Source organism: Cupressus sempervirens, chromosome 7, assembly GCF_028749045.1.
Source record: "Cupressus sempervirens isolate cs-2001-9-10 chromosome 7, ASM2874904v1, whole genome shotgun sequence".
Classification (NCBI taxonomy): Eukaryota; Viridiplantae; Streptophyta; class Pinopsida; order Cupressales; family Cupressaceae; genus Cupressus; species Cupressus sempervirens.
Window position 1 is genome coordinate 794,862,258 of NC_143124.1, and position 27,133 is coordinate 794,889,390.

General features: G+C 32.6%; 2 protein-coding genes across 5 annotated transcripts; both read left to right on the forward strand.

The window, feature by feature from the left end:
- Positions 1–12,118: 12,118 nt before the first annotated feature.
- Positions 12,119–14,359, forward strand: LOC149549750 (bidirectional sugar transporter SWEET5-like). The gene is made up of 6 exons (XM_089794959.1): positions 12,119–12,261; positions 12,369–12,405; positions 12,491–12,701; positions 12,791–12,952; positions 13,060–13,179; positions 13,747–14,359. Exons 3-6 carry the CDS (start codon positions 12,582–12,584, stop codon positions 13,867–13,869), a joined length of 525 nt encoding a protein of 174 aa, XP_089651085.1. The 5' UTR covers positions 12,119–12,261; positions 12,369–12,405; positions 12,491–12,581; the 3' UTR covers positions 13,870–14,359.
- Positions 14,360–17,962: 3,603 nt separating this feature from the next.
- On the forward strand, positions 17,963–21,448 carry LOC149549751 (bidirectional sugar transporter SWEET4-like). Of its 4 annotated transcripts, none has more exons than XM_089794961.1 (8): positions 17,963–17,991; positions 18,240–18,428; positions 19,169–19,223; positions 19,342–19,378; positions 19,465–19,681; positions 19,802–19,963; positions 20,061–20,180; positions 20,891–21,448. In XM_089794961.1, the coding sequence occupies exons 3-8, from the start codon at positions 19,181–19,183 to the stop codon at positions 21,056–21,058; spliced, it is 747 nt and encodes a 248-aa protein (XP_089651087.1). In that variant the 5' UTR covers positions 17,963–17,991; positions 18,240–18,428; positions 19,169–19,180; the 3' UTR covers positions 21,059–21,448. The 4 variants fall into 4 exon arrangements, with proteins under 4 accessions (XP_089651087.1, XP_089651086.1, XP_089651089.1 ...); XM_089794960.1 differs by having other exon boundaries at positions 18,256–18,428; XM_089794963.1 differs by lacking the exon at positions 18,240–18,428.
- The last annotated feature ends 5,685 nt before the right edge of the window (positions 21,449–27,133 follow it).

Here is a 27,133-nt window from a genome sequence, read left to right on the forward strand (position 1 = left end):
AGATGAGTTGAAGTGTAGAAGAGATGATTGAAACAAGTCAAGATGTTAAGCATTATTGAGTAATAGTTTACTAGGTCAATGAATAAGTTGAAGAAGAAGATTAAGGAACTTAAGTAACAACCAAGCAAAAAAGTATTAGCCAAGTGATAGCAGCCACCTAGAAAGATGAAGGAAAATTGAAGAAGTGACCATGTAGTGAAGGTGGAGAAAGCGAACATAATCTTAGCAAGAAAAAATAGTAGAGACCTAGGTACATTGTGATGACCAAACTGAAGAACATAGTGATGAGCGAGTGTCAGCAGAATTAACAGTATGTGAAAGAATCAAGATTTGAGGTCGACATAGTTGAATTTTTGGATCAGTCAAAACACATAAAAGATAAGAATTGATGATTTGGCATATTTAATGCATGAATTGGGTTTGTTAAATGATCTAAGGAAAGGAATTAATGAGAAATTTCCAAAACTTTCAAGAGAAGAAGAAGAAGGACAAAATGATGCACAGATTCATTGAATCTCATCAAACCGTAAGATCTACGATTATGTTTAAGTGAAAAAATATTAAAGCTACCTATTTAAGGAGGCATATGATATGTTTTATGTTATTGTTGGATTGGTCAATTTGTGAGAAAAAGTGGAAGAACAAATTTATAGAGGAGAAGCAAGATTTTTTTGTAAGAGTGATTGCTTGAAGTATTGTCAAGCAGATCAGATATGGAGAGTATGATGAAGACCAATCAATGAACTAGGAATGATCTGAATGGAGATCTAAACAAGCAAAGTGACTTGTATTTTATTACATCAATCTGGTTGTTACTTCCTATCCATTGTTGCAATAAAATCCTTTAATCAAGGTTGACCTAACAATCATATTCTAAGTCCTTTAATCAAGATGACATTCTAAGTGGATGTTTTGAAGACCTCTAACAAGGACACTCATAATAGGGTGATTAAATCCTTTCACAAGATCACACCTACAATATTTTTTATAACCTTTAATAAGGTTGGCTCTTAACCAAGATCACTTTACAAGAGTGAAAAAGTGGTAGCATGTTACTTGGTGGTTTTTTCCCAAATTTGGGTTCTTCATTAAATCCTAGTGTCATACTTGTGTGAAAGATGTTTTTATATGTTATGTTATTTTTTGTTATAAATTTTCTAATATTCAGCTAACACTAAAATAGAGAGTTGGATGTTGAGATGAATGCATTGAATTACTAGTGATTTATTATATTGACCAAGTGGATTTATGAGTTTGACTAAGTTGTATGAAGTTGTTGAAAGTTGAATTGGTACATCTAGACTTAAGGATAACTAATTTAGTCCCCCTCTTAGTTATTATAGTCAATCTAACACACACACACACACACACCTAGTAATGAGATGGCTGGGGAGAACCCTATTCCCCCAACCCTCCATGTTTGTAAGCCTATTCCCAACCTTGAGGTGGCCAAGATTCAGTCTAAACCTTTGAAGGCTACTATTAGCTTAGAAACCTCTCCTAAGAACCAACTCTCGAATTCCCCCCTCATTGTTGAAGGAAATGACAAGATAGAACTTGTTGGTGGAAACCTAGTCTCCAAGGTAGTTAGTTCTTCCTAACCCCTTTACCCCTTGGCATCTAAAGGATCTTTCTCAATAAAAGGAAATATCATTAATATACCATATGTGATCTTGGAAGAAACAACTAAAGAACTCAAACTAACATTGGTTGGTCAATTTCTTCTTTGCAGACCCTCTATTGAGCTTCTTAGAAAATAGGCTACCTCTACTTTGTCCCTAAAAGGAAGTGTTAAAATTCATGCGTTGGTCAATGGTATGTTCCTATTCTTGTTCTACAATAAGGAAGATATCATTTCTATTCTCCCTAATGGACTGTGGTCTCAAGAGTCCAATACTAAAAATATGTTGGCAATCTGTGAATGGAAGCCAAGACTTAACCCAATAGTTGACCTAGGAGCAAAGACATCGTGTGCATCTCGCAAGCCCTCCTCTTGAATTATGGAATAATGAAGTATCCAAAGAAATTACAGAATCATTCGATACTCTCCTATCAGTATATAGGATCAAAAAATCCAAGTCTAGGCTCCTCTTTACTAAAATTTGTGTAATTGTTAAGGTGAACAAAGATTTGCCTACTGTTGTTACTCTATAATCTAAATTGGGTTCCTTTGTCCAACCTCTAGAGTATGAGAAATCAGATATGTTATATAGAAAATGAAAAAGGTTTGGTCACCTAAACATCTCTTTCCCCTCCTCTGCAATTGATCATATGCCTCTAGTTAATACAGACAAGAGCTTAACCCTCACTTCTCCTCCCTCCCTCTTGGAGGCTCCCTTGTAAGAAACCCTAAATATCCACCTAGCCATCCCTTTTCAACCCTTTTCCAGAAGAAAAAATAGTCCTCTCCTTACCTCTACCTCAAAAGAAGATTCTTGATGAAGCAATACGTCAAGCATCAATTCTCCCTACCCCTTCTAACATAGGATCTCTACAACCCTTTGCTAGTGCAAGCCTTGAACCTTTTGATATTTTTAGTGGTTCTCACTCCCGCCTCCTTCCACAATGATATAGAGGATGTTGGTACATTCAAATCTAGAGACCAACTTAGAACTCTTAAACTCATATATGTCTCATCTTCCTATAAAGAACTAGAAGAAAATGATGAACTTTTTGAAGAGTTCAACTAGGATGTAGTTGACAAAAAAATATTAAAAAAAGAAGAAGAATAAACTAGACCTAGGTAGAGATTTAAAAGTTATCAAAGGGGTAAGGAATATGTTAACCACAAACTACCTAGGAAATAAGAATGGGGGGATTATGAAGGAAAATAGAGAAGGGATCCACAAAGAGAATAGCAGAGAAAGGGGACAAGTCTAATTTTTTTATCTTTGTTCTTGCAAGTTTAGGTCCCAACTTTTTCCTTTGTTTTTAATGAAAGACTTATTATGGAATTTGAGAGGTCTTAACAGTACGATGAAGCATCATATTTTAAATTTTTCTCTTCAAGAGACCAAAGTGGATATGATCCTTATTCAAGAAACTAAGATGCAACATGAGGGTTTTGATAAAATGGCTAGTATTGTGTGGCCTACTATGGATTGGGTTTCAGCAGACTCTCTGGGGGCTTCTAGAGGTGTGAAAATCATGTGGAATAAGAATAAAATCTCTAGTACTTTTTTTTCACTCTTCTCCTAACTCCCTTATTTTATCTTTTCATGACATTATAATTGGTTGGTCTTGGAATTTGGTTAGCATATAGGCTCCTTATAATCGAGGGTAGAGAAAATAGTTTTGGTCCTCTTTGTCTAACTAGATGGGCAATAACCAAAATACCAAATAGATGGTAGTAGGAGATTTTAATTTCCCTCTTTACCCTTTGGAAAAAGTTTGAGGTATTGAGGATTATTTTAAAAGTATGATAGACCTTGGAGAGTTCTTAGTCCAATCAAGGCTTACTGGTCTAAATCTTGAAGGATCTAAGATTATGTCAATCAACACAAGATAGGGAAATAGACTTATCCAAGTGAGACTTGATAGATTTACTCTATCAACTAATTAGAATAATATTCTATGTGACATCCTTCTCATATAGCCAAAACCAAAATTGGATTTGAGCATAATGTTATTATCTTGGAATTGAACACTAGCAAAAGGGTGGCTTCCCCCTTCAAATTCAAAAATATGCACCTCTCCCACCAAGGCCTGAAGGATCTCATCCATGGGTGGTGGAACATCTTGATTATGATCTCTCCAATGATTAATCTAAGTACTAAATTAAGGGAGAAAAAAGTTGAAGTGAAAGTATGGAATAAAAACTCTTTTAGCAACATATTTGAAAGAAAAAAAGACTTAGTAGGGAAAATAGAGAGAGCTCAAATCTAGATGGAAATAGATTATGAAGATGAAGAGATGGAAAAATTAGAAAGGAACCTAAGGGAACAATGGTTGAATCTCTCAAAAAAAAAAAGAGGTATTTTAGTAGCAAAAATATATGGTCCAATGGCTTACTGAGGGTGACAGAAACACTAGGTTTTTCCATCAAGCTACGCTGAAACATTGGTACAGAAATAGAATGAGATATTTAACCAATGCAAATGACATGATGGTGATGGAGGAAGATGACTTAAATTTTGAGGTTGTCAACTACATTATGAATAGGGAAACCCCAACAATCTTGAGGATCTATAGTTTCATTCCTCTATCGGTCTCTAAGGAGGATAGTTATAGTCTCATGGCCAGAGTTACTAAAGAGGAAGTGAGAAGGGAGACATTTTTTCTTTCAGGCCTTGAAGTCTCATAGTCCTTATTTCTTCCCCTTGCTTTCTTCCAAGAAAAAATGAGATAGTGGGAGAAGAGATCTTCAAAGCCTTTTGTCATTTCTTTAGAATGGGAAAGCTAGCCAATGACTTGAATAACACTTGTATTGCTTTCATTCCCAAGAAGGACAACCTTACTTCCCTAGCTGATTATAGACCCATAGCATGTGCAACACTACTTATAAAATCATCTCTAAGGTCATGGTGAATAGATTAAAACCTATACTATATAAGTTAGTCTCTAAAGAACAAAAAGGTTTTATCTATGGAAGGAATATCATGGATGTTGTTATAATGACTCATGAATTAATTCATTCTATGGATTCTAAAGGAAAATGTATTATGGATCTTCAAGTTTACATCTCTAAATATTATGATAGATTTAGTTGGACTTTATTGGAAGAAGTTTTGAAGAAGTTTGGATTTAAAGGGACATTCCTTAATATAACTATGAGTTGTGTAAAAACCACTAAGTATGTTGTTATGTTCAATGGAGCCCCTACTAGTTTCTATTCTATGGGAGTTGGTCTTAAACAAGGAGACCCCTTGTCTCTTTATCTTTTTATCCTAGTAATGAAATCTCTAAGAAGAAATTTACACAAACTTAACTCAAATAAATCTCTAAAAGGTGTTAGAGCTACTCCTAAACTCCCTCTCTCAATGCATCAAAAATTTGTTGATGACATAGTTTTATTTGGAGAAGCACTGACTTGTCAAGATGAAAGATGGAATACCCTCCTAAATGATTGTGCTAGAGTATCAAGACAAAACATTGACCTTCAAAAATTAAATTGTTCTATTTTAATACCACGAGAGACATACAAGTTTAGATATGTTATATTCTTAATTGCGAGATTTCTTCTATCCTTGACATTTACCTTGGACTTCCTTTCTTTCCTAAAAAACTTCCTATTTATTTTTGGAATAGCTTAGTTGAAATATTCTAAAAAAACTTTCTAGTTGGAAAGGGAAGCTCCTTAGTTGTGGAAAAAAACTTCACCTTCTGAAGGCTTGTCTCTAAGGCATCCCTATATATTTCATGTTAATGGTTTTCATGCCAAGTAAAGTGGCGAACACTTTGGAAAAAATATGAAAGGAAAATGTCTCATGTTTGGTGAGAGATGAGGTTTAGAAATTTTTCTCAAGGAAGTCTTGGTATTAGAAGATTCTAGGAAATGAATAGAGGCCTTATAACTAAGGTTAGTTGGTAGCTGATTGAAGGGAAAAATAGAAGATTGGGCCAATATATTAAGGGCTAAATATTTACCCCATGACCTTGTTGGGACAATTCTAGAAAAGAACAAAACTAATGGAAGATTTTTCCTATAGAAATCCATCAACAAAAATAAAGGAATCCTAAGAAAGGGGAGCCAAAAACTCATAAGCAATGGTAGAAATACTTGCTTTTGGTCAAAATTGTGGAGAGGAAAGACAATTGAAGGAGGTTTTTATTAATAATCCAATGAAGGAATGGATGAATAAAGATTTAGGGGAGAAGGTGGAGGATTAATTTATCTAGGAAGGGGAAAATAATAGATGGATTGACCTAGCTAATCTCTGCGAGAAGCATGGAGAAAATGTTCTCAAACCCTCAGCTATTCTCTCCTAAATCTAAAGAAAGATGGATTTGGAAACATACCATTAATGGTTCCTTTTCAACAAGATCTACATTCTTATCTTAAGATTTGATGTGGAACTTAACCCTATTTGGAATATGGTTTGGAAATTGAAGTTTATGCCTAAGATTGACTATTTCTATTAGACGGTGGTACATAACAAAATTTTGACCCTAGACAATTTATCCAAAAGAGGTTTATACCTCCCTAACATGTGTATCCTATGTAAAAATGATAAGGAGTTTGTTGATCACATCTTCTTAAAATGTAAAATGGTTAATGATCTTTGGGGTCTTGTGTTCCAATTACTTCAAACTTAATATGTTATATTGAATACTATTAGAGGAATGCTATGTCTCTAGAAAAAATCTCCTTTAAATCACCCTAAATTATATACAACCTATGACTTGAATTCTTCCTATTGTCGCCTTGACCCTGTGGAAGTAGAGGAATAATAGGACTTTTAGGGAGGAGAGAAAATCTATTTTGGATTTATTTCATATAGTCAAAATATTGGTTAGGAATTGTGTTAATGTTGCTACTTATCCTAAATGCACCTCTTGCCCCAATATTTTTTATTCTAGAGTGAAATAGAATTGACATATCAACCAAAGCATGATAAATCTAAACTGGACTAACATATGGAAGAGGAAGGAGACAAAATGCCACATCCCTCCCAAATTAGACTGCTTGAAATGTAATATGGATGAGTGCTCAAAAGGAAATCCAGGAATCTTTGAAATAAGAGGTCTGGTGAGAAACAACAAAGGGGAAATTATTCAAGGAACTGCTAGAGACATAGGAATGAATTCAAATAATTATGATGAGGGAATGGTTATGTGGAAAGGAATTAAGATCCTCCAAGAGCTTGGTGCATGCTAATAAAATCATAATGTATGTAGACTTTTTAAGCTCATTGTTGATATCCTCCTTGATAAGGTGACTAGCCCATGGAAAATTCTAATCCTTATGGAGGACTACAAAAGAAGACTATTTATCTAAAGAGGCCATCATTAAAGCGATTTCTGATGGATGAATTAATGATAAGATTTTTGAAAGATTTGATAACTGTAAGGAAAAAGAAAGTATGAATTTTTAATGCAAAAGATCAATTCCTTAAATAAAGCCATTTGTGTGAAGGAAGCCAGCACAAATATATGTCATTTCATCCAATCTAAGGAACATCTATTTTTAAGGGAAGTTTTAATTATGTTGAATTTTTATCATTGCTCTTCATTCCTAAAAAAATTGCTTGAGTTTTTTCTTCTTGTTGTTTTTTTGTGTAATATTTCTCATGAAAATTGCTTGAGTTTTTTCTTCTTGTTGTTTTTTTTGTGTAATATTTCTCATGAAAACAAAACTTTAATTGAGAGGATGCATAAAGTTTCCGATAATCAGGTGAATATTGATGGTGAAACAAAGGATATTCAAGAAGTGTGAGAGGGATTGGGAAGATAAAAATCATGGGAGGGTCATTGAAGATGGTGGAGTTGAGGGAGAATTGTGAATTGGAGTAGAAATTGTAAATATGAAACTATTTCCAAAGTGTTGGGTTGAGTTGCTACACTGATGCCATGAGAGGTTTCAACTGCGAGCTATCTTCTAGATTTGTCAATTCCTAGCACAAGGGCACAGTTATGATTGGTAGCATCCAATTCGTAGTGACCCCTGAATTAATTGTAGAAGCTACAAATCTAAAGTGTGAAGGAGCCTGTGTTGAACGTAAGAGCCATTTGAGATGCAACCTCTATAGGAGAAAAAATTGAAGGAAAAGGAGAAGGCGGAAAGAATCAAGTCCAAAAATGGGTAATACAGATTCACTTTTCCTCCCCGCTTTTCTATTGTTTGTCTTTGGGTTATGAAATATTTTCCTTTGCTAAATTCCTGCATAATGGGGAACATATAAATGTGTCGTTCATTCTCTTGTCTTCTCTAATAGGTAGTATTATGTAGTGTCCGCTTTTATTATAACTTGGAAATTGGGAACAATTACCTTGAGTTCTCCTTCCTTGCTTTGAATTAGAATGATAATTTTATGTTTGGGGATGATATATATAAATATTACATCGCTTTGTACAATAATTATTCTATATGGCTAACATTGACACTGCTACCATCTCTGATTCCTCAATGAGGAATATGTTGAGTGAAATGATCTTTAATATTTGTATCAATAAAATAAACTCTTAGATCTCTGACTTGGCAGTTAGAGATGTAAATTATAATATTGTTCTATAATCACTTATAATGATTGCATTATTGTCTTAGTACAATCTTTTAAATCATACAAATAGTTTACACTAATTTCTTATAGTATTACTTTCTGTGTCTTTATGTCACTTTTGAATTTCTAAATGATCTGCTTTGTCTTATTATTTTTTATTTCCCCAGCAATGTTATCTCAAGTCTTATTGTGTATGTTTGCAACTAGTAAACACCAAATGATGGATGCTCTACGAATAGGCTAGGAATGAGTAATGAGCAGAGATAAGTCTTTCTATGTCTATCTAATTATGAATTCTTATAATGTGGATAGAGTCAAGTTTGTTTGAATGTAATAAGACTTTTGTAATCATCCATCTTCCTGTGATTTGTGCTCATTAATATATAGCACCTGGGGTCTATCTTCCTTGTCTGATATAATATATTCTCTAACTCAAAACATAATCTATTGAATAAAATCTGAATATCGATAATTGAAAGTTAACGTAATAGTCCACTGTATCTTCCTCGCTACTGCATGCCTGTAACAATGATGGTGGGAAGTGATTGTATGTTACACTTACTTGTTTTAAATGCACAGGTATCTATGCCTTATTATCCTCTATCTATTTGGTATTGTCTGACTTCCTTAGTAATTGAATAGAGGTGTTGTACTATAAGCTATGTGGCAACGTTGAATGGGTACATAACCATCCCTTAACTCTTTCTTTTATTTCTTTTTTCCCCCTCCTTATTTGTGTCTTTCGTTTACTTCTCTGCTCTAAAAACTAATGCTTATTATTAGTCAATTGCCTTTGTATAATTTATCCACTTCCTCCTTTGATCACGATTTGTTTTCTTCTCTTTCTCTTATGTAGTCCTGATTACTCAACTCTAATAAGAAAAAAAATCATATATCTTCGATGGTTGATTTCTCTTGAATTTGTATCGATCTTGAGGCGATATCTTCTGGTCAAATACTTTGTCGTGTATGCCTTCCTTGGCTATTACGATTGGTGTAGGAAAAATCAATTAGTTCTTGATGCCCTTCTCCCCCTATCCCTCCCCGTAACATATATGTGTGTGTGTTGTAGATTGGATCGTCATGCCACTTTGTGAATTTGTGACCTTTGGATAATATTTTGATATAAATCATGTATATAATGATATTATTATATGTTTGAATATTTTTCATTTAAATGTAGATTATAATTATTGTCAATCTTTCATTAATGTTGACAAATATATTTATTATTTTTTAGTGTAGATTATATTATAATTTATTTTATTATCAAAATTATTATTTATATAAATATATTATTTTCATATTGTCACTATCATAATACAATATTATATCAATTTGATAGCTTATTGAAATATTATATTTAATATTAAATTTTTTAATAATATTTACTTATTTATTGTTGTTTAATATATCTTATAAAATTTAGCCTTTGAAATGGGGATATTACATATTACTAGTGGTGACAATCCCTCAATCCACCAGGGGCTAATTTTAGTGCTTTACCATCATGTTTTCTCCCATTGCCCTACTTTTTGTAGAAGTTTGATCTTTAGGAAAGAGGATGTTGGCACTAGTTACTCTGTTAAAACTGATGAAATCAACCATTCTCCTCTAAAGGATAAACCCTCAGCTCAAGATGTTAGCAATCTGGAACTTAACCCCTCTATTCAAAAAAGTAGTTGTGAGTAACCTTCAAGCCCTAAAAATGACAACCCTAAATCTCTATCCCTTGAGCAATCCCTTTTGTGAGAAACCCCACCCAAAATAAAGAAGTCACCTCAGAAAATTACCTAGGACCCTAACCCTAAATGAAGCAAAATTGAAAGGGAAATTATAGACATTGTCAAATAGGAATCTAAGGAAGAGGCTAAAAAAGAAGATAGCACTAGAGTGTTGGGAAAGAACTAAGAGTTTAGTTCTACAAAAAGGAGGTCAAAACACATACAAAAGAAGAAATAATTGAATATGAGAGAGGACAAAAAAGACACAAAAATTGCAAATGAAGAATTAAAGTTCTTGGAAGCTAAAAATGAGGTGTTTGATGATCATGAGGATAGAAATTCAGAAGATGAAGAGTATGCAGAAGGGGAGGAGGAAAGCTATGATGGGGAGGAGGAAGAGGTGCATATTGAGGTGAATTTGGGAGTGGTTACCCCAAGTTAGGATAACCCCACCAAGGACGAGGATTGGAAATAGGGGATTCAGGACAACAAAGCAGATGAGCAAGATAAAGGTAAGACTAAAATGGTTATGTTGTAGGATAGGATAAATGAGATGGAAACCAGCCTCACCAACCATTTGGATATTGTGCAAAGTAAAATTGCTTCCTAGGATAAAATATACAAAGAGGTGATCACTAACATTGAGTTGGGTGTCATGGCCTCAACCCTTTGCAAAATTTCACATGAGATCCTAGAGATAACTATTCTTAGCGTTGTCACTGACAAGGGAAAGGGAAATGAGAAAAGACAACAAGAAAGAGGATCAGGGAGCGGGAGACATTACCGACTGGCAGAATGAGCTCTACCAACTAGAGAAGGACTGGATTGCTATCAAGAAAGCTTGATAGTTTTGTTGTTATTTGGATTTTTCTTTTTTTGGTTACCTCTAGTTTCAGAGGTGTTTATGTTATTAATGATACTCTAGAATTTAGTATTTTTATGCTAGGCAATTGTTACAACAATATCTTTTGTTGGCTAAACTTTACGATTCCTAAGTTTTGGTTTAATTATTGTTTAAGCAAGTTGTTTAGTAGGCTTAGATCTATGGTGTCCTTAAACAACTTATTATTTATTTATATTGTGAAGGATCATAGTTTAGTTTGAATGGTTTTGCTCTCAGTTGTTTTTGATAAATTTTGATGCAACTATGGGTTACTATGTTGGTTTATGATGCTCTAGCCTGCTGCTTGGCGATAATGGCTCAGGGCACTGCAAATATTCTGTAATTTGTGGTTTTTCAGGTTCAAGGCCCTTTCCCTACCTTATCAAAAATAATATATTTGCTTATTCTAATGAATTTAGATTTTCCTTAAAAGAATATTCTTAGAATATTAGTGATGGATTTATCTTCTATCTCTCACACTTTTTTTACGTAATTATTATTTCCTACTGCTTGGTTGTAATGGCCCAAGGCAGGGCTACTATTTTGTAATTTGTTGTTCTTCAAGTTCCGGGCCCTTTCCCCGCCTTATCAAAAACAATATATTTGTTTATTCTCATGAATTTAGATTTTCCTTAAAAGAATATTAGTGATTGATTTGTCTTCTATCTATCTCACTTTTTTGTTTAATTATTATTTACGTGATAGAAGATAATTGAATTTTTAAGATTTTATTTTTTTTTGGAGGTGCACCATTTTTCGTATAGATTCTTTGGTTAAGAACCAAGGACTAAGGTTTATCTATTCCACCAAATTCGACCGGGGCACAATCCCGGCCTCATCCCTTTTAGATGTTGGAACCTTGCACTCTCCAAGACTTTATCTATGATAGACTCTTTGTGAACCTTTCAACTTCACCATTAGACCAAGAACTGTTTGACAAATTTTTAAGATTTGATTTTAATGTGTTAGCTCCAAGTGGTTTTCCGGTAAAAAGAGAGCACTGAATAATTCTTTACACAGATTTTCATTTTCAGGAGAGAAAATCGTTATTTGTCTGCCATGGTAATGTTTCTTTGTCTCTTCTTCGACTTTGAAAGCGACAATTCTACACTGAATAACAGACTCTCGCATCCTAATAACAGACTTTCACTTGTTAATTCCACTCCTTCCCAATTGTCAAATGGTAGCAATCCACAATCTTCAACTAAAACACAACACATAATGTCCACCATTTTTCCCACTAAATTTGGCGGCAAAATAAAAGCACAGATAAATTCAACAATTAGATCTCTTAGCTATAACTAAACAAAATGTAAAGGTCTTCATATACTACTGATCTCTTACATATTCCAACCACCCAAAATAAGAGAACCATTTCTGTCTTCTCTCTGTCCGGAGAATATATTTGCAGTCTCAGAATTTTAATCTTCTCGGGAGATATTTGCAGTCCTCATGGAGTCGCCAGATGCAAAGCGTAAAATTCTCGGCATCGCTGGTAATCATGACAAGACATAATATATGACACTTTTTGGATCATAATTACATTTCTGTCAAGAAAAGCTTGAAATTTTGTTTTAATGGCGGATTTCCCGTCTGGTGCAGGGAGCGCGACCTGTCTAATTCTCTACCTCGCCCCGCTGTAAATTTCTCCTCTTTGCTTTTCCTCTTTGTTGCCTGATTCCTGTGATTTAACGTCTAAATGAGCTAAGGATGTTTTCGTTTAGGATGACGGTTTACAAGGTGTGGAGATCGGGTTCGAGGAGGCGGTTTTCGTGTCTGCCATACATCGCTGCACTCTCAAACTGCTTCGCCTGAATGCTGTATGGAAACCCCGCCGTTCATCCGAACACTTTCCCTCTTTTCGCCATTAATGCCACCGGAGGTTTTCTTGAATTTTCCTACATCAACATATTCATCTTTTACTCCCCTGAAAGGGTAATATCATTTCCATTTCCAGATCTATTAGATTAATGCTCGTAAAGAATGTGCACTGAATCTTTGATGATTAATTTATTAATTAACAGCGTAAGATAACAAAGGTACTAGGGGTGCAGCTCGTTTCTGTTACGGAACTTTGTTTAGTGACATTAACGGCGTTTCACAGTCGTGAGAGGAGAACATTATTTGCGGGGGTTTTAGCTACGCTCTGCTGCATCGCCATGTACGCATCCCCCTTGTCTTCCATGGTAACTTACCTTTTCTTTTATTTTCTGTTTTTGAACAACATTTTTTACTGGATTTGCGTTTTTTTTCTGGTTTGGAATAACGTTATTTGCTTCTTGTTGTTGAACAGAGACATGTGATTGTAAAAAAGAGCGTCAAGCGCATGCAACTTCCCCTGTCTATCTTTGGTTTGGCTAATGCTGTCGTTTGGACAGCTTATGCTAAATTTCATTTTGACCTTTTCCTTACTGTAAGTACGCCTAGATCTCACAACAATTTCTTTCATTGTGTTTCTTTTTAGTCTAATACTCCCAGTGGATTGTTTTACTGTAATGCTAATTTAATAGACTGTTATAATGGTTGAATTTTTGTATGAGGAGGTGAACCTAGGTTTCGAATCTTATTTTATCATTTCTGAAATAGCGATTTGTTTTATCATTTCTGAAATTGCTTTTGATTGAAGTCAAATTTATATTTTATCATTTTTAAAATTTATTACTGATTGAACTCAAGCTTCATTTTGTCATTTATGAAATTGCTTTATGATTGAAGTTGAAACTTCATCTTATCATTTCTGATTGATGTTGACGCTTATTTTTATCAATTCTGAAGTTGCTTTCCAAGGTCCATTTTATCTATCTATCTTATCTATTTTCGCATTAGTAATGGAAATTCACTAATTTATTACCATGCTCAGCTATATGTATGCTCAACATTCTCATATCCACCAAAGATACCTAAGCTTTATACACATAATACTACGTGGCATTATAATATTAGTCATTTATTAACTAAATTTATCTTCTGGTATTTGCAGATTTCTAATGGACTGGGTATTTTGCTTTCTATAATTCAATTGATTTTATATGTAAAATATTACAGAACAACAAATTGGGATGAAGAAGAGGATGATGCAGATGGTAGTGAAAGATTATATTGAAATTTGTTTCGACATTGTCAATAAGTGTACTATCGACAAGTACCATATGTGCATTAAGGGAGATAACTTTTCCGAATGACAAAAAAACTGTTTTCATTTAAGAAAATTGCTTGACTGTTTCTTCTAAGTTGACATTGATATAAAATTCAACATGTCTTTGGTGGGAAGAAAACTATTTGAATTGGGAGATCAGATTTCCACAATTTACTATAATTACAATAAAAAAGTTCTATGAATTTGATTGTGTATACTTTTAACATCAACTTTTTAAATCAAATTCAGTGATCTATCTTTAGATTAAATTAAGCAAGAGGCGTGACCATAGAGTATATTTTTTATTACATCTCTTGCTCGCTTTCATCTTGATGATAGATTAGAGAGACTGATTCAAAACGTTTCTGCTAAAACTATACACACAATCTAATACTAAAACCCTTTATTGTAATTATTTCAATATATATAAAGATTTCATGTAAAATTACTTATTTTTAGAAAAGTGTTTGAGTGATGTTCTGTTTCTTGTAAGTTGAGTTACTTTAATCTTATCAAATGACATAGTCTTTTATTTATTATACAAACAATTCAATAATGGTAAGAAAGGTTTAAATATTGTTTGATTACTTTTCCAATCATATTTTTTGGGTTCACAATTTATTTTCTCTTAATATTTAACATTTTAGTTTTTTTTTTACTCAAATATGTAAGTACAAATTGAATTTCAAAAATAATTAAAGGTATCATTAAGTAGTTGGTGGCTCTTAATTTTAAGACTGATTAGGAAAATAATTTTATTTTTAAATGTGTAAATATTTATTTTATAGTTGTATAATATAGGAAATTGAATATTACAATTTTTTGGGCTTGGTTTCCTATTTTTTGTATTATTTGTTTGTTGTGTTCCTACATCTAGTTAACCATATATTTCTTTTTGGACTATTTTCTTATGTGAAATTTGTAGGTCCCTTCAAAATCGCTTTTCCTTTAATTAAAAAAGTTATATTAAAAATTTATATATTATTTTTAAAATTTAAAATATACATACTTTTATTATCTATATAAAATATAAAGTATTTTGTGAAAATTATTGCATTTAATGGCTTACTTTGATTGGCAAAGTATGACACAATACTATAAGATATATAATATAGAATAAGTACCTAAGGACCCTCTCATATTTTATTTGAAATATAAAGCTTCATATTCAAATGATATTTTTCACACCTAGACCATCTTTGTAAGTTCTAAAAGTTCTAACCAAATGCCCCTTGAATTTTCTTTATCAAGGATTATAAGAACTAGTACAAATAATCTACTTGACACTATGTCTTTCCAAATTTATTCTTATCTAGATGTACTTGCAACACACAAAATATCATTACAAAATGAGTATGGAAAGAGATAGTACTAATGTAATTAGATTTTATCCTATTGAGTAACCATCGAGGCATGAAAAAGTATATCATATCATTGTCATCCTCAACCCACAACTATGTATATCTATATGGTCTCCATATGACCTCATCTAGGTTATCAATCATGCATATCCAATAGTTGGCCTTGCCCAGCTGAGTCCAAACAATGATACCCCCATAGACATGTATGTAGAGTAATTCCCATGGTCTTTGTCATATACCAATAGGATGAATGATGGGAAGATTCTCCCATGTCCAAATCTATAAAACAACTACTCCTACTCATAAGGTAGCACTTTATCTATAAATTATCTAATGCAGATCGTTGTATAGCTAAGCAAGGACACATGAACCCCATGTAAATCTCTATGGGTGAGAAATCATATCCTCCAGGATGCATCCCCATCCAAATGTAAAACCATGTCCTCGTTGATGTGCTAATAAAAATCCTAAAATCAATGCCACTAAGATTGCTCGTAGTGTCTCATATATTAACATCCAACTCAATAGAATGGAATCATCTCCTATGGTAGGATCTATGAACAAGCATCTACTAATTGGTCCATCATAGCCTAATCATAGTATACAAAAATTTTTACCATCAAAATCCTCAATATGAGATAGATATCCTCTAATGTGATAGTCATCTCTCCAAGTAGAAGATGGAATGTATTGTAGCATGAGTACCAATGCTCATCCGCAAGTGTGAGTTAACATTTATTCATCCAAAACTGGCTTGTATATCTAGTAGGTATATGATATTGCATCTATCTATAATGTATCGATCTTGGGATGAAAATCTCTCTATCGACTTGAAGAGCTAGGGATATAAACCTCAAACATAGAGATTACACCCTTGTATGTATTTTCAATTTATAGCAATCAAATCAATGACATCATCAAAGTGGTTATCCTATATCAATCTAAGTTTCAACCAAATTAGCTACCTAGCTAATCGCTTATCATGAGAAAAAAAAATTTTACTTTAGATCATGAGAAGGGAAAATTTATCAACATATTAAAAAAAATTGACCTATCAGATTGGTCTAGAAAGAACATCACTTAACAATTTTACTTGAACATTAAATATTTGGTTTCAAAGCACTTCACACACATAAATTTATACCTTCACCATATTTGGAATTTGATCTAACTCAATCTAATTAATCAGGTAGTCAAACATCACAAACAACATGGATTAACACTCGATCAACTGAGAAAGCTTGAAAATTTGCAAAACTTGAGGAAAAGCAATATTTTAGTGTTGAAAATACTTAAAAAATCAAAAGTGTTAATTAATTAATCAAATATACTAATTGATTTATCAAACACACTATTCCAAGAATGTAACACGATAAATATCTTTTCAAATGGGCCACTACAAAAAAAATTTAAAGGCATTGAAACGAGTAAAAATGTATTCACAAATATAAATTAATGCATAAATTAAAATTTTGAGCTATAAAATAAAAAATTGGGAAATTGAGAAGGTTTAAATCGGCATACCTGGGTCACACCATATTCTATTGGACACTGAGATCTGTGATCCTACTCGAATCTATGCTCTTAGAGTTGAACAAACATCTTTGTAGGATCAGAGCTTAGAGGGAAATGTTAAAGATGAATAGTGAAAATAAATGGGTAAAACTAGACTTTTAACCCTTTTAAACCTAAATTTTCATCCTAAATGGCATTTTTCAACCCTTAACCCTTATTAATGCAAATTTTTCAACTAGGATAGTTTTCTATAGCAATTTTTATCATCACAACTTCAAAAGTACTATAGAAACACTATTTTCATAACTGATCATTTATCATAATTTAGAAAATTGAAACTCTCTTTATTTTTCAAACTTAACCTCAAATCATTTCAATTTCATTTCTAAGGGGGGTGGATAATCTATATCAAAGTGGAAAATATCAAAATCAATTGGATCAAGGTAATTTTTTAAAACAAGGACATTGAATGAAAAAAAATTTAAAAATCATTGGGCATTATAATCATTTGATTCTATCAATCAGGTATTGTATCAACTGAGCATCAAATCATCGAGAATCAAGTGAGATCAGCCAAATAGGACATTCTTTGAACCAATGTACAAAGCACATTAGTTAAAAGAGGGGCATTCGTAGACACCCTACAACTAGTAGAATAATTTAATTAAGACATTATCAAATCAAAGGTATTTAATCAAGGTAAATCATTTCATAGTGATCAAATTAATTGAATATTAATTTTTTATGAGCAAAATGCATATTTATTGATTATTAAAGAAAAAAGAATTAAATCAAATCAAAGCTATTAACTAGTTATGTAACTGATTTTAATTAATTACATAGTTCACTTAATCAATTAAATATTAAATTCAATCCATTCCATGGGTACACTTGGCTAAAATAAATCAATTAAATGAATTAATAAATATAATTTCCCTCTTGAGGACAAAATTGGATCAACCAATGGGAATGGAAGACATTGCTCACATGGATCACAAAACTCTTTTCAATTTCAACCACTCAAATTGGCTTTGTAATCTTGATCACTCATTTTAAATGGTTGTCCCCTCATTTGAAACCATTTAAATGAAAGTTTCCTCACCATGAGTAATTGGTCCTTAATGTTGACCCTACCCCTAAGGCTTGGGAAAAACTATAAATACCAAGTATTTCTACAACAAATCATCCATTATCATTAGCATCATAACTATAGGTATTTTTCTTGTATTGAATTCTTTAGGGCATTTGAAATTTCCTAGCTTAATTAGTTTACTTTAGGTCAATTTTGCATTTAGAAGCATGTCGATCATTGAAGTTCCATTCTATAAGTTGTCACAAGTGTGCTTAATTGAGAACATTATTAGTTATTTTAGTTAGGAAGACATGAGACGGTTTTGAGTGTGTTGATTTGATAATTGCTTATGCTTTGATCATCTTTTTATTAACAAATTAAGTTTCAAGTTAATGTTTCGTGAAGGTACACTTAATCAATGTATACAAGTGCTTAATTCAAGAGGAATATCTTGGTAGTTGTGGTGGAGGACTGAATGATGAGAAGAGGATTTTGAAGTAGTGTATTGGTGACTCCCACCCACTGAGGTCATGTGTAATTGGTTGCATGGTGTAAGCTCTTGCCAACTATGACTAGAGGTTGGGTCACTTTTGTAACTAGAAATTTGAATATAATTTACTAAATAATAAATAGTGATGTTAACAAAAACTTTACCATACAATAGACATCATACACATAACATACAACCTATCAAAATAATGAGAAAAAATTAGATATCGTATGTACAACATATAACTTATAAAACAATACGATAAAAAAAGTTTTCAACTAGACTTTCTTTCAAATAAGTAAAATCTAGCAAAACCATTAATATTATTGTGCATTACTAGACCTTGATCTTCTTGACTATAAGAATATGAAAATATGACTCATTCGCTTAAAAGAATTCCTACTCAAATAGTTACCTTCCTTGGGCACAAGAACTTATGTCTTCATCGTTATTTGTATACCATTTTTCTTGTCTCTTCTTCGACTTGAAAGCGACAATTCGTCAGTGAACAAATAACAGACTCTCACCTGTGAATTCCACTCTAAATAACAGACTCTTTCTTCTCAAATGGCAGCAATCCACAACCTTCCGCTAAAACACAACACATAATATCCACCATTTTTCACACTAAGTTTGGCGGCAAAATAAAAGTACACATAAATTCAACAATTTAGATCTCTTAGTTATGACTAAACAAAAATGTAGAAGTCTTGATATATACCACTCATCTCTTACATATTCACACCACCCAAAACAACAAAACCATTTCTGCTTTCTCTCTGTCCGGAGAATATATTTGCAGTCTCAGAATTTTAATCTTCTCTGTAGATAATTGCAGTCATGGAGTCGCCAGATACAGCTCGTACAGTTCTCGGCATCCTTGGTAATCATCACAGCACTAACAATAACACTAATATATGACACTTTTTGGATCATATTTATATTCCTGTCAAGAAAAGCTTGAAATTATGTTTTAATGGCGGATTTCCCTTCTGGTGCAGGGAACGTGACCTGTCTATCTCTTTTCCTCGCCCCGCTGTAAATATCTTCTCTTTGTTTTTCCTCTTTGTTGTCTGATTTCTCTGATTTAACGTCTAAATGAGCCAAGAATGTTTCCGTTTTAGGATAACGGTTTACAAGGTGTGGAGATCGGAGTCGACGAGGCGGTTTTCGTGTCTGCCATACATCGCTGCACTCTCAAACTGCCTCGCCTGGCTGTTGTATGGAATCCCAGCCGTTCATCCGCACAGTTTCCCTCTCATCACCGTTAATTCCACCGGAGCTCTTCTTGAATCTTCCTACATCATCATTTTCATTCTTTACTCCCCTGAAATTGAAAAGGTAATATTTTCATTTCCAGATCTGAAATTGAAAAGGTAATATTTTCATTTCCAGATATAGATCCAAATTGATCGTAAGGTGTGAGGACTGAATTTTTTATGATTAATTTTAAATTAACAGTGTAAGATAAAAAAGGCAGTCGTGATGCTGCTCGTTTCCTTTGCGGCAGCTGCTGAAGTGACATTAATGGCGTTTCACAGTCATGAGAGGAGATCGTTATTTGTTGGAGCTTTGGCTATGCTCTCCTGCATCGCTATGTACGCCTCCCCCTTGTCTATCATGGTAACTTCTGACTTCCCTTTTTTAACAACATATTTCACTGGATTTGCGTTTCTTTTCTGGTTTAGAACAACGTTATTTGCTTCTTCTGGTTGAACAGAGAGGTGTGATTGTAAAAAAGAGTGTCAAGCGTATGCCACTTCCCTTGTCTATCTTTGGCTTGGCTAATGCTCTCGTTTGGACAGCTTATGCTCAAATTCATTTCGACATATTTCTTACTGTAAGTATGCCTTAAGGTCTCAACAATTTCTTTCATTCGGTTTCTTTTTATTCTGATACTCGCTGTAGACGGTTTCACTCTAATGCTAAATCAGTAGACTGTTATAATGATTGAACTTTTATATGAGGAGGTGTACCCAGGTTTCGAATCTTAATTTTTTTTTTTCAAAATTGCTTTTGGATTGAAGTTGAAGCTTAATTTTATCATTGATGAAATTCCTTTCGGATTGAAGTCGAAGCTTCTTTTAATCATTTCTAAAATTCATTTTCGAAGCTTCATTTCTGAAATTGCTTTCCGTTTAAGTTGAAGCATTATTATATCATTTCTAAAATTATATTTTAATTAAAATCAAAGTTTCATTTATCATTTTTAGATCCATTTCTGGTTGAAGAAGTTGCTTTCTTCATTTTATTATTTCTCAAAACTTCTCAAATCGCTTTCTGATTAATGTTGAAGGTTCATTTTATCATTTCTGAAGTTGCTTTCTGATTGAAATCGAAGCTTCATTTCAGCATCTGCTTTCTTATTGAAGTTAAAGTCATCATTTCTAAAATTGCTTTCTATGAATCACTCCTTCTATTTATCACTAAGCTCAGCATTCCCATATCCACTAAAAACAGATAAGTTTAATGTATATATTTATGTGTTGCATGATGATATTAGTCATTTACCATCATTTACTAATTAAATTTATCTGTTGGTGTTTGCAGATTTCTAATGGACTGGGTATTTTGCTTGCTATAATTCAATTGATTTTATATGTAAAATATTACAGAACAACGAATTGGGATGAAGAGGAGGATGATGCCAATGATAGTGAAAGATTAATAATTGGAAATGGGTTTGCACATGATCAACAAGTATCATATCTTAGTTGAGGGAGGACTTTTTCAATTGACAAAATCATTTGAAGCAAAATCATTTCATTTAGGAAATATGTTTAACAAAGATATAAATATTTGATGTGAAATTGTTTCTATTAAGTAAAATGTGAGTGATGTATATTTGTTTCTTCTATGTTGATATTGATGCAAAATTCAACATATCTTTGGTGAGGAAGAAAACTATTACAATTCATATAATCATTTGCTGCAAAATTATTTGTTTTTAGAAAAGCGTTTGAGTGATCTTATTTGTTTGCTGCAAAATTATTTGCTTTTAGAAAAGCGTTTGAGTGATCTTATTTGTTTCTTATAACTTGAGCTACTTTAATCTTATCTTATGATGTAGTCACTTTCTTCATAAATATATATTCTTTGATTTTATTTATTCATTATGTGATGTAGTCATTTTCTTCATAAATATATATTCTTTGATTTTATTTATTCATTTATTGTGAGACAATTCAATAAGGGTGTGAGTGGTAAAAAAAGCTCAATTGATTTTTTTGTGGGGTTCGCAATTTATATTCTTTTGATATTTAAAATTTAGTTTTGTTTTCATTAAAATAAATAAGTAGAAATTGAATTTGGAAATAAAATTAAAATCATTAAGTGGTTGGTAGTTATGAATCTTAAGAGTGATTAGGAAAATCATTTTATTTTGAAAAGTGTAAATATTTGTTTTATAGTTGTATAATATGGATATTGAATATCATTGACTTCTTGATCAACTTTCTATTTTTTGTATTATTGATTTGTTGTGGTCCTATATCTAGTTAGTTGTTAGTTTCATTTTTGAATTGTTATGTAACGTAAGGCTTTCAAGTCACTTTAAAACCTCTTTTCCTTTGATAAAAAATGATTAATTTATTAAAAAATATTATACACACACATATACATGCATACATATAGATACATACACATTCATACAAGTAACATATGAAAAACCTAATAAAATTTGTTGCATTTAATGTCTTACTTTGATTGGCAAATTAGATCACACTGTTATTAGATAAATCATATAAAACAAGTACCCAAGGACACTCTCATATTTTATTTGCAATAAAGAAATTCATATTTAAATAATTTCTTCCATAACTACACCATCTTTAGAGGTTCTAACCAAATGTTCCTTGAAATTGCTTTATAAAGGGTTATACTTGAACTAGTACAAATAATCCACTTGACACTATTCTTTCCAACTTTAGATCTTTATCTAGAAGTACTTATAAAGTACAAAATATCATTATAAATAAGTGTGAAAAGAGGTATTACTAAATTTGTTAGCTTTTATCAACTTCTTTGTCCTACCTAAGAGAGTCCAATTCATACTACACTTAAGCTCACTAAGTAGTTATCTAGATTTTGTTTTCATATGGTTGTCTTGATCTTGAAGCCTATATGGTTTTGTATCAATCTTGAGGCCTATATGAACCTACACTTATTTCATACATGGAGGAATAGTGAAAGTTTAAATTTACCTTCTAATATTATTATTTTTTCCTTAAAAGTAATGACCTTTTTTCTATATTTCATAATACTTTTTTTTTTTTAATTGCTCATTTGTGGATAATTTCTAGTGTGCAAGAAAATCTTGGCTACTCAAACAAGATATCCCATCAATCCCACAACTCTTTTCTCTTTCTCTCTTGAATTTGTGAGGTTCATATACATCAAGTTTCACAAAATGCATTCTAGAGTGAATCCAACATCAAGGTTACATTCAAGAGGCTCGAGAGGCAACTTTTGATAAATAACACAAGAATATTTAGAGACATTTTTTTTAAAAAATTGAAGGTATGTCTATGGGGAGTTGTACAAAAAAATGTATAGTCATAAATATTTGTTGTTGTATGAATCATCTATGTTATATTTTTGCATATCATGAATTGAGCTACAAGCTAATTTTGACCTTGCATTAATTGTACAATAAAACATACTAGTATTTTTTTGGTAGATGCATCATTGGTCTATATGCTACCTTTCACAAGCATAATGTTTGTGAATTGTGCCAACATTATTGAATGAATGTTATTTTCATCACCAAAAAAATTATTTAAGAAATGAATAGTCCATTATTGTTAGTGTGTATCCTACAGATTACATGATCTTCTATTAAAGCACCATTAGGGAATATTCTCAAGAATTTTTTATTTGTTAGGAGTTTGTTTATCATCATAAAACTATTTTGACTTCTTGCAATATTTCATGGTCATAAAATTTATATAAATATTTAATTTGTTTAATGAAATATTTTATTCAAAATAGGCATTTACAAATTTTGACATGATGTTGCCCTTTTCCTCTCCTAAATTTACCCCTTACTAGAGGGGTGTGTGCGTGTGTGTGTGTGTGTGTGTGTGTGTGTGTGTGTGTGTGTGTGTGTGTGTGTGTGTGTGTGTGTGTGTGTGTGTGTGTGTGTGTGTGTGTGTGTGTGTGTGTGTGTGTGTGTGTGTGTGTGTAATAATTTGCTCAATTTTTATAGCCTCATTCTCAACCATATAAGTGTATTTTTGAGTCAATTCATTTCTAAGTTATTTTTTTGTCCTATATCTAACAATGTGATTATTTCTACACTATGATGTGTGAATTGTTTTCAATATCAAACTCTTAGAGTACACTCTTCATAGTTTACATTTTGATGTTCTTTAGATGACTTGATTAGGTTGACAATGTCTCCTATATTAGTGACAATTCCTATGATTTTTGAGCTTGTGTACATTTTTTAGCCACTAAATAATGTTATTGTTATTTAAATGTTGTGTTTAAATTTTATAATTTGAAGTGTTTCTCTTTTAAGGACTTGTATATCAAATTTGTTGGAAACAATTCTTCAATTGTATGTTGTCATTAATGTTACACAAATGTCACTATTAATCAAGAAATGTAGATGTTGCAGTATTAACCTTGTATATCTCAGTATTAACAGAACAATTGGGTAAAGAAGACTTTCCAATATTAACAAAGTGGTTGGTTAATAAAGGGATTCCTTCTTGTAGTGTTGATCAAGAGGTCAGGTATCAAAGGTCTTGGAGTATTGACTGAGTGGTTGGGAATCAAACAATTCATAGTGCCAACCGAGTGTTCAATCCTAGTATTGATTGAGTGATAGCAGAATGCATTTGTCAAATATTTAATTGATTAAGGCTGACTATTTGGATGTTTATCAATTGTTTTGAAAGGGTATTCAAGTAGACGTGTCCTAGCTTATGATATATGAGAAAGTTCAAGTTGTGAGGTAAAAGTGTACAAGTGGAATATGAAATAAGATGGATATGTGAGTGAAGGAAAAGGAAGAGCAAGAAAGAGTGGACAATAAGCTGCAAAGAACACCTAATCAAGAAGGATCCAGAGGTCAAGGCAGAATAGAGATCTAAATCTACAAAGGAAGTTGCTTCATAAATCAAATCAAAATTGTTTTTTCTTTCTAACCATTGTGGCAATAAAGAAATCTCTTACCAGAGTTGAGTTAACAGTCATTTTGTAAATCCTCTAACAAGGTAACATTTCAAGATTGAAGTGTTTGAAGACCTCTAACTAGGCCACTCCTAACAGGGTGATCTTAATCCTCTAACAGGGTTATACTTAACAATATGTGTTGTAACCTTTAACAAGGTTGGCTCTTAACAAGGCTCACTTCAAAAGAGTAAAAATCGTTGTGACTAGTTGCAAGGTAGTTTTTTCCAAATTGGATTTCCATGTTAAATCTTGGTGTCATCTATGTTCATATTATTTGCTTATGATTTATGTTTTTGTAACTAAGTTACTAAAGGATATAATAGATTAATAATCATAAAATTACTTTGTCAACCGAGTGCTAGTAACATTCTAGTATTAATCAAGTTGAACAATATTGCATGATCAGTGGAAGTTTGTATTGACATCTAATGGTCAAGGATTTATTTTTGTGGTAATTTATTCACTCGTCCCCTCTCAGTTACTCTCTTACATTTCCAACAATTGGTATCAAATTTGTTGGTTCTTGTAGGAAACGGTTTTAAGGACCTATGCTAAAGATCAAGATGTCTTATAGAAGGGATCATATCCCTAACCTTAACAAATATAACTTTTCAGCATGGTAGGAGTTGATGAAGTTGCATATATCAAGCATTAGTAATGTTGGTCAATTGTACTTGGAGAATAAATATGTGCCACCATGTATACCTTTGACTATGGAGAAAATGAAAGAAGAAAAGGATCACAACATAATGATGATTGATATAGCTTCCTCTCTAAACTATTATGAATTTGATGAGGTCAAAGTTTATCCTATTACATTTTATATGTGGCCAAAGCTACCAAAAGTCTATGGAGGTGAAAAAAATGTGCAAGGAGCCAAGGCATAAATTTTAAGAGGTATGTTTGATCCTTTGAAAATGAAAGAAGGTAAGAACATTACCCAATATAGTGAAAGACTCAAAGAAAGTGTAAGTGCAATCAGAGCTGCAAGAGGCAAAATTGATGATGAAACAATAATCATCAAGGTACTAAGAACTCTTCTTTCTATCTATGTAATTAGAGTTTAAGCTATTCAAGAGATGAGATGCAATCCAGCTAATTATTTAACATTAGATGCTCTTGTGGGAAGATTAACTTCTTTTGAGTTGGATAACTTTGATAACTATGCTCCTACTTCTAGCAATCTTGAATCTACATTCAAAGTCAAACAAACTCTTCGTAGAAAAGGAGGGAACTCAAAAGGCAAACAAGTTGACTGTGAAGAAGAAGAAGAATTAGATGTTCAGACCTTGAAGTCATTAAAGCCCTACTTGCAAAAGTAGTACAAAAGGGAAAGAAAACTTCAGAGGTAAAATTCCTTTGATTTTTTTCTCATGTGAAGAATTTGTTCATATTGTTGCCAGGTGTCCAAACAAGCAAGTCAAAGTAAGAGAAGCTCAGAAGGGAGCTAAGCAAAAACAAGTTTTGCATGAGATTAAAGATATTTTCATTGGAGCTTTTAATATTCCATATTTATTGCCAAACAAGCCTATTTTAGAGCAACTTTACATATTATTGATAAAGTTAAGCATGAAGATATCAAGATCGCCGTAAAACTTGTTGGAATGTTCAAATGGGAAGAGTACTTCTGAGAAGGTGGGTGGGGGCGGGGGGGGGGGGGGGGGGGGGGGGGGGCGGGGGCGGGTGAATCAGAAGTACACTATTTTTATCCTTTTCAAACCCTTAATAACATGTAACTAAAAAACAATTTGTAACTAAAAAACAATTTGCATGCATGAAACATATAAACAAACATGAAATGAAAGCATGCATCAACACATAACATAAGAGATTTTGGTGACCCAGAAACCCTCCAGGAATAAGAAGATAAAACTGGGGTGGGGATGACACCCACAAAAATTACTGTAGCAATGAGTTCAACCACTTCTGATGGTTTGCCCTATCAAAGGCCTACCCTGTTAAAGGCTTTACACTATGTCAATAGTGACCTAGTTAGAGGATTTATAAACACTTTACATGAAGTGTCACCCTATTAAAGGATTTACATAAAGGTTGCTAAACCCACCTAATACATAGGATTTTCTTGACCTTCTCCAAAGGCTCTCCTACCTAGTTTTTAAGCTAACCTATCACCATAGGATTTCAACCTCTAATACAATTGTGAGAGAGTATTAGAACATTTGACCTGATTGAATGCAATCTCAAATTGCTTGATTCAGGCACTTGATCTGTTGTTCCTCTTCTAATCTCTACAAGATCTGATCTCTGAATATGTCCCCTATTCTATTCTGATCAACTGGATGTATAAATGTTGTCATTTCCACTAAGTCTTTTCTCTTCACACTAAAATTTTGCTATAATCTCACCTTATGTTGTTTTCTTCTACACATACAATGGTGCATTCATTCTCCTTATAAAGAATGTGAAGACTTAGGGTTAGGTATGGATCTACAATCCATATTGAATCTCAAATTCCCACTCATACTTTGCATTTTTCTTATTGGTTGCATGCCTTTACCATTTTTCTAATTGGTTGCATGAAAATTGCATAGGGAATGTGAATGATTCATCCTTATCCTTTTTCTCCTTCAAAATTTCTCTAAGTCGTCTCTA

Excerpts from the sequence above, each read along its gene's own strand:
- LOC149549751 (XM_089794961.1), top strand. The coding sequence starts at position 19,181 with ATGGAGTCGCCAGATACAGCTCGTACAGTTCTCGGCATCCTTG. Across the intron at positions 19,682-19,801 it reads ACTCCCCTGAAATTGAAAAG|TGTAAGATAAAAAAGGCAGT; the intron begins GTAATATTTTCA and ends TTAAATTAACAG. Across the intron at positions 19,964-20,060 it reads CCTCCCCCTTGTCTATCATG|AGAGGTGTGATTGTAAAAAA; the intron begins GTAACTTCTGAC and ends CTGGTTGAACAG.
- LOC149549750 (XM_089794959.1), top strand. The coding sequence starts at position 12,582 with ATGCTGTATGGAAACCCCGCCGTTCATCCGAACACTTTCCCTCTTTTC. Across the intron at positions 12,953-13,059 it reads CATCCCCCTTGTCTTCCATG|AGACATGTGATTGTAAAAAA; the intron begins GTAACTTACCTT and ends GTTGTTGAACAG. Across the intron at positions 13,180-13,746 it reads ATTTTGACCTTTTCCTTACT|ATTTCTAATGGACTGGGTAT; the intron begins GTAAGTACGCCT and ends TGGTATTTGCAG.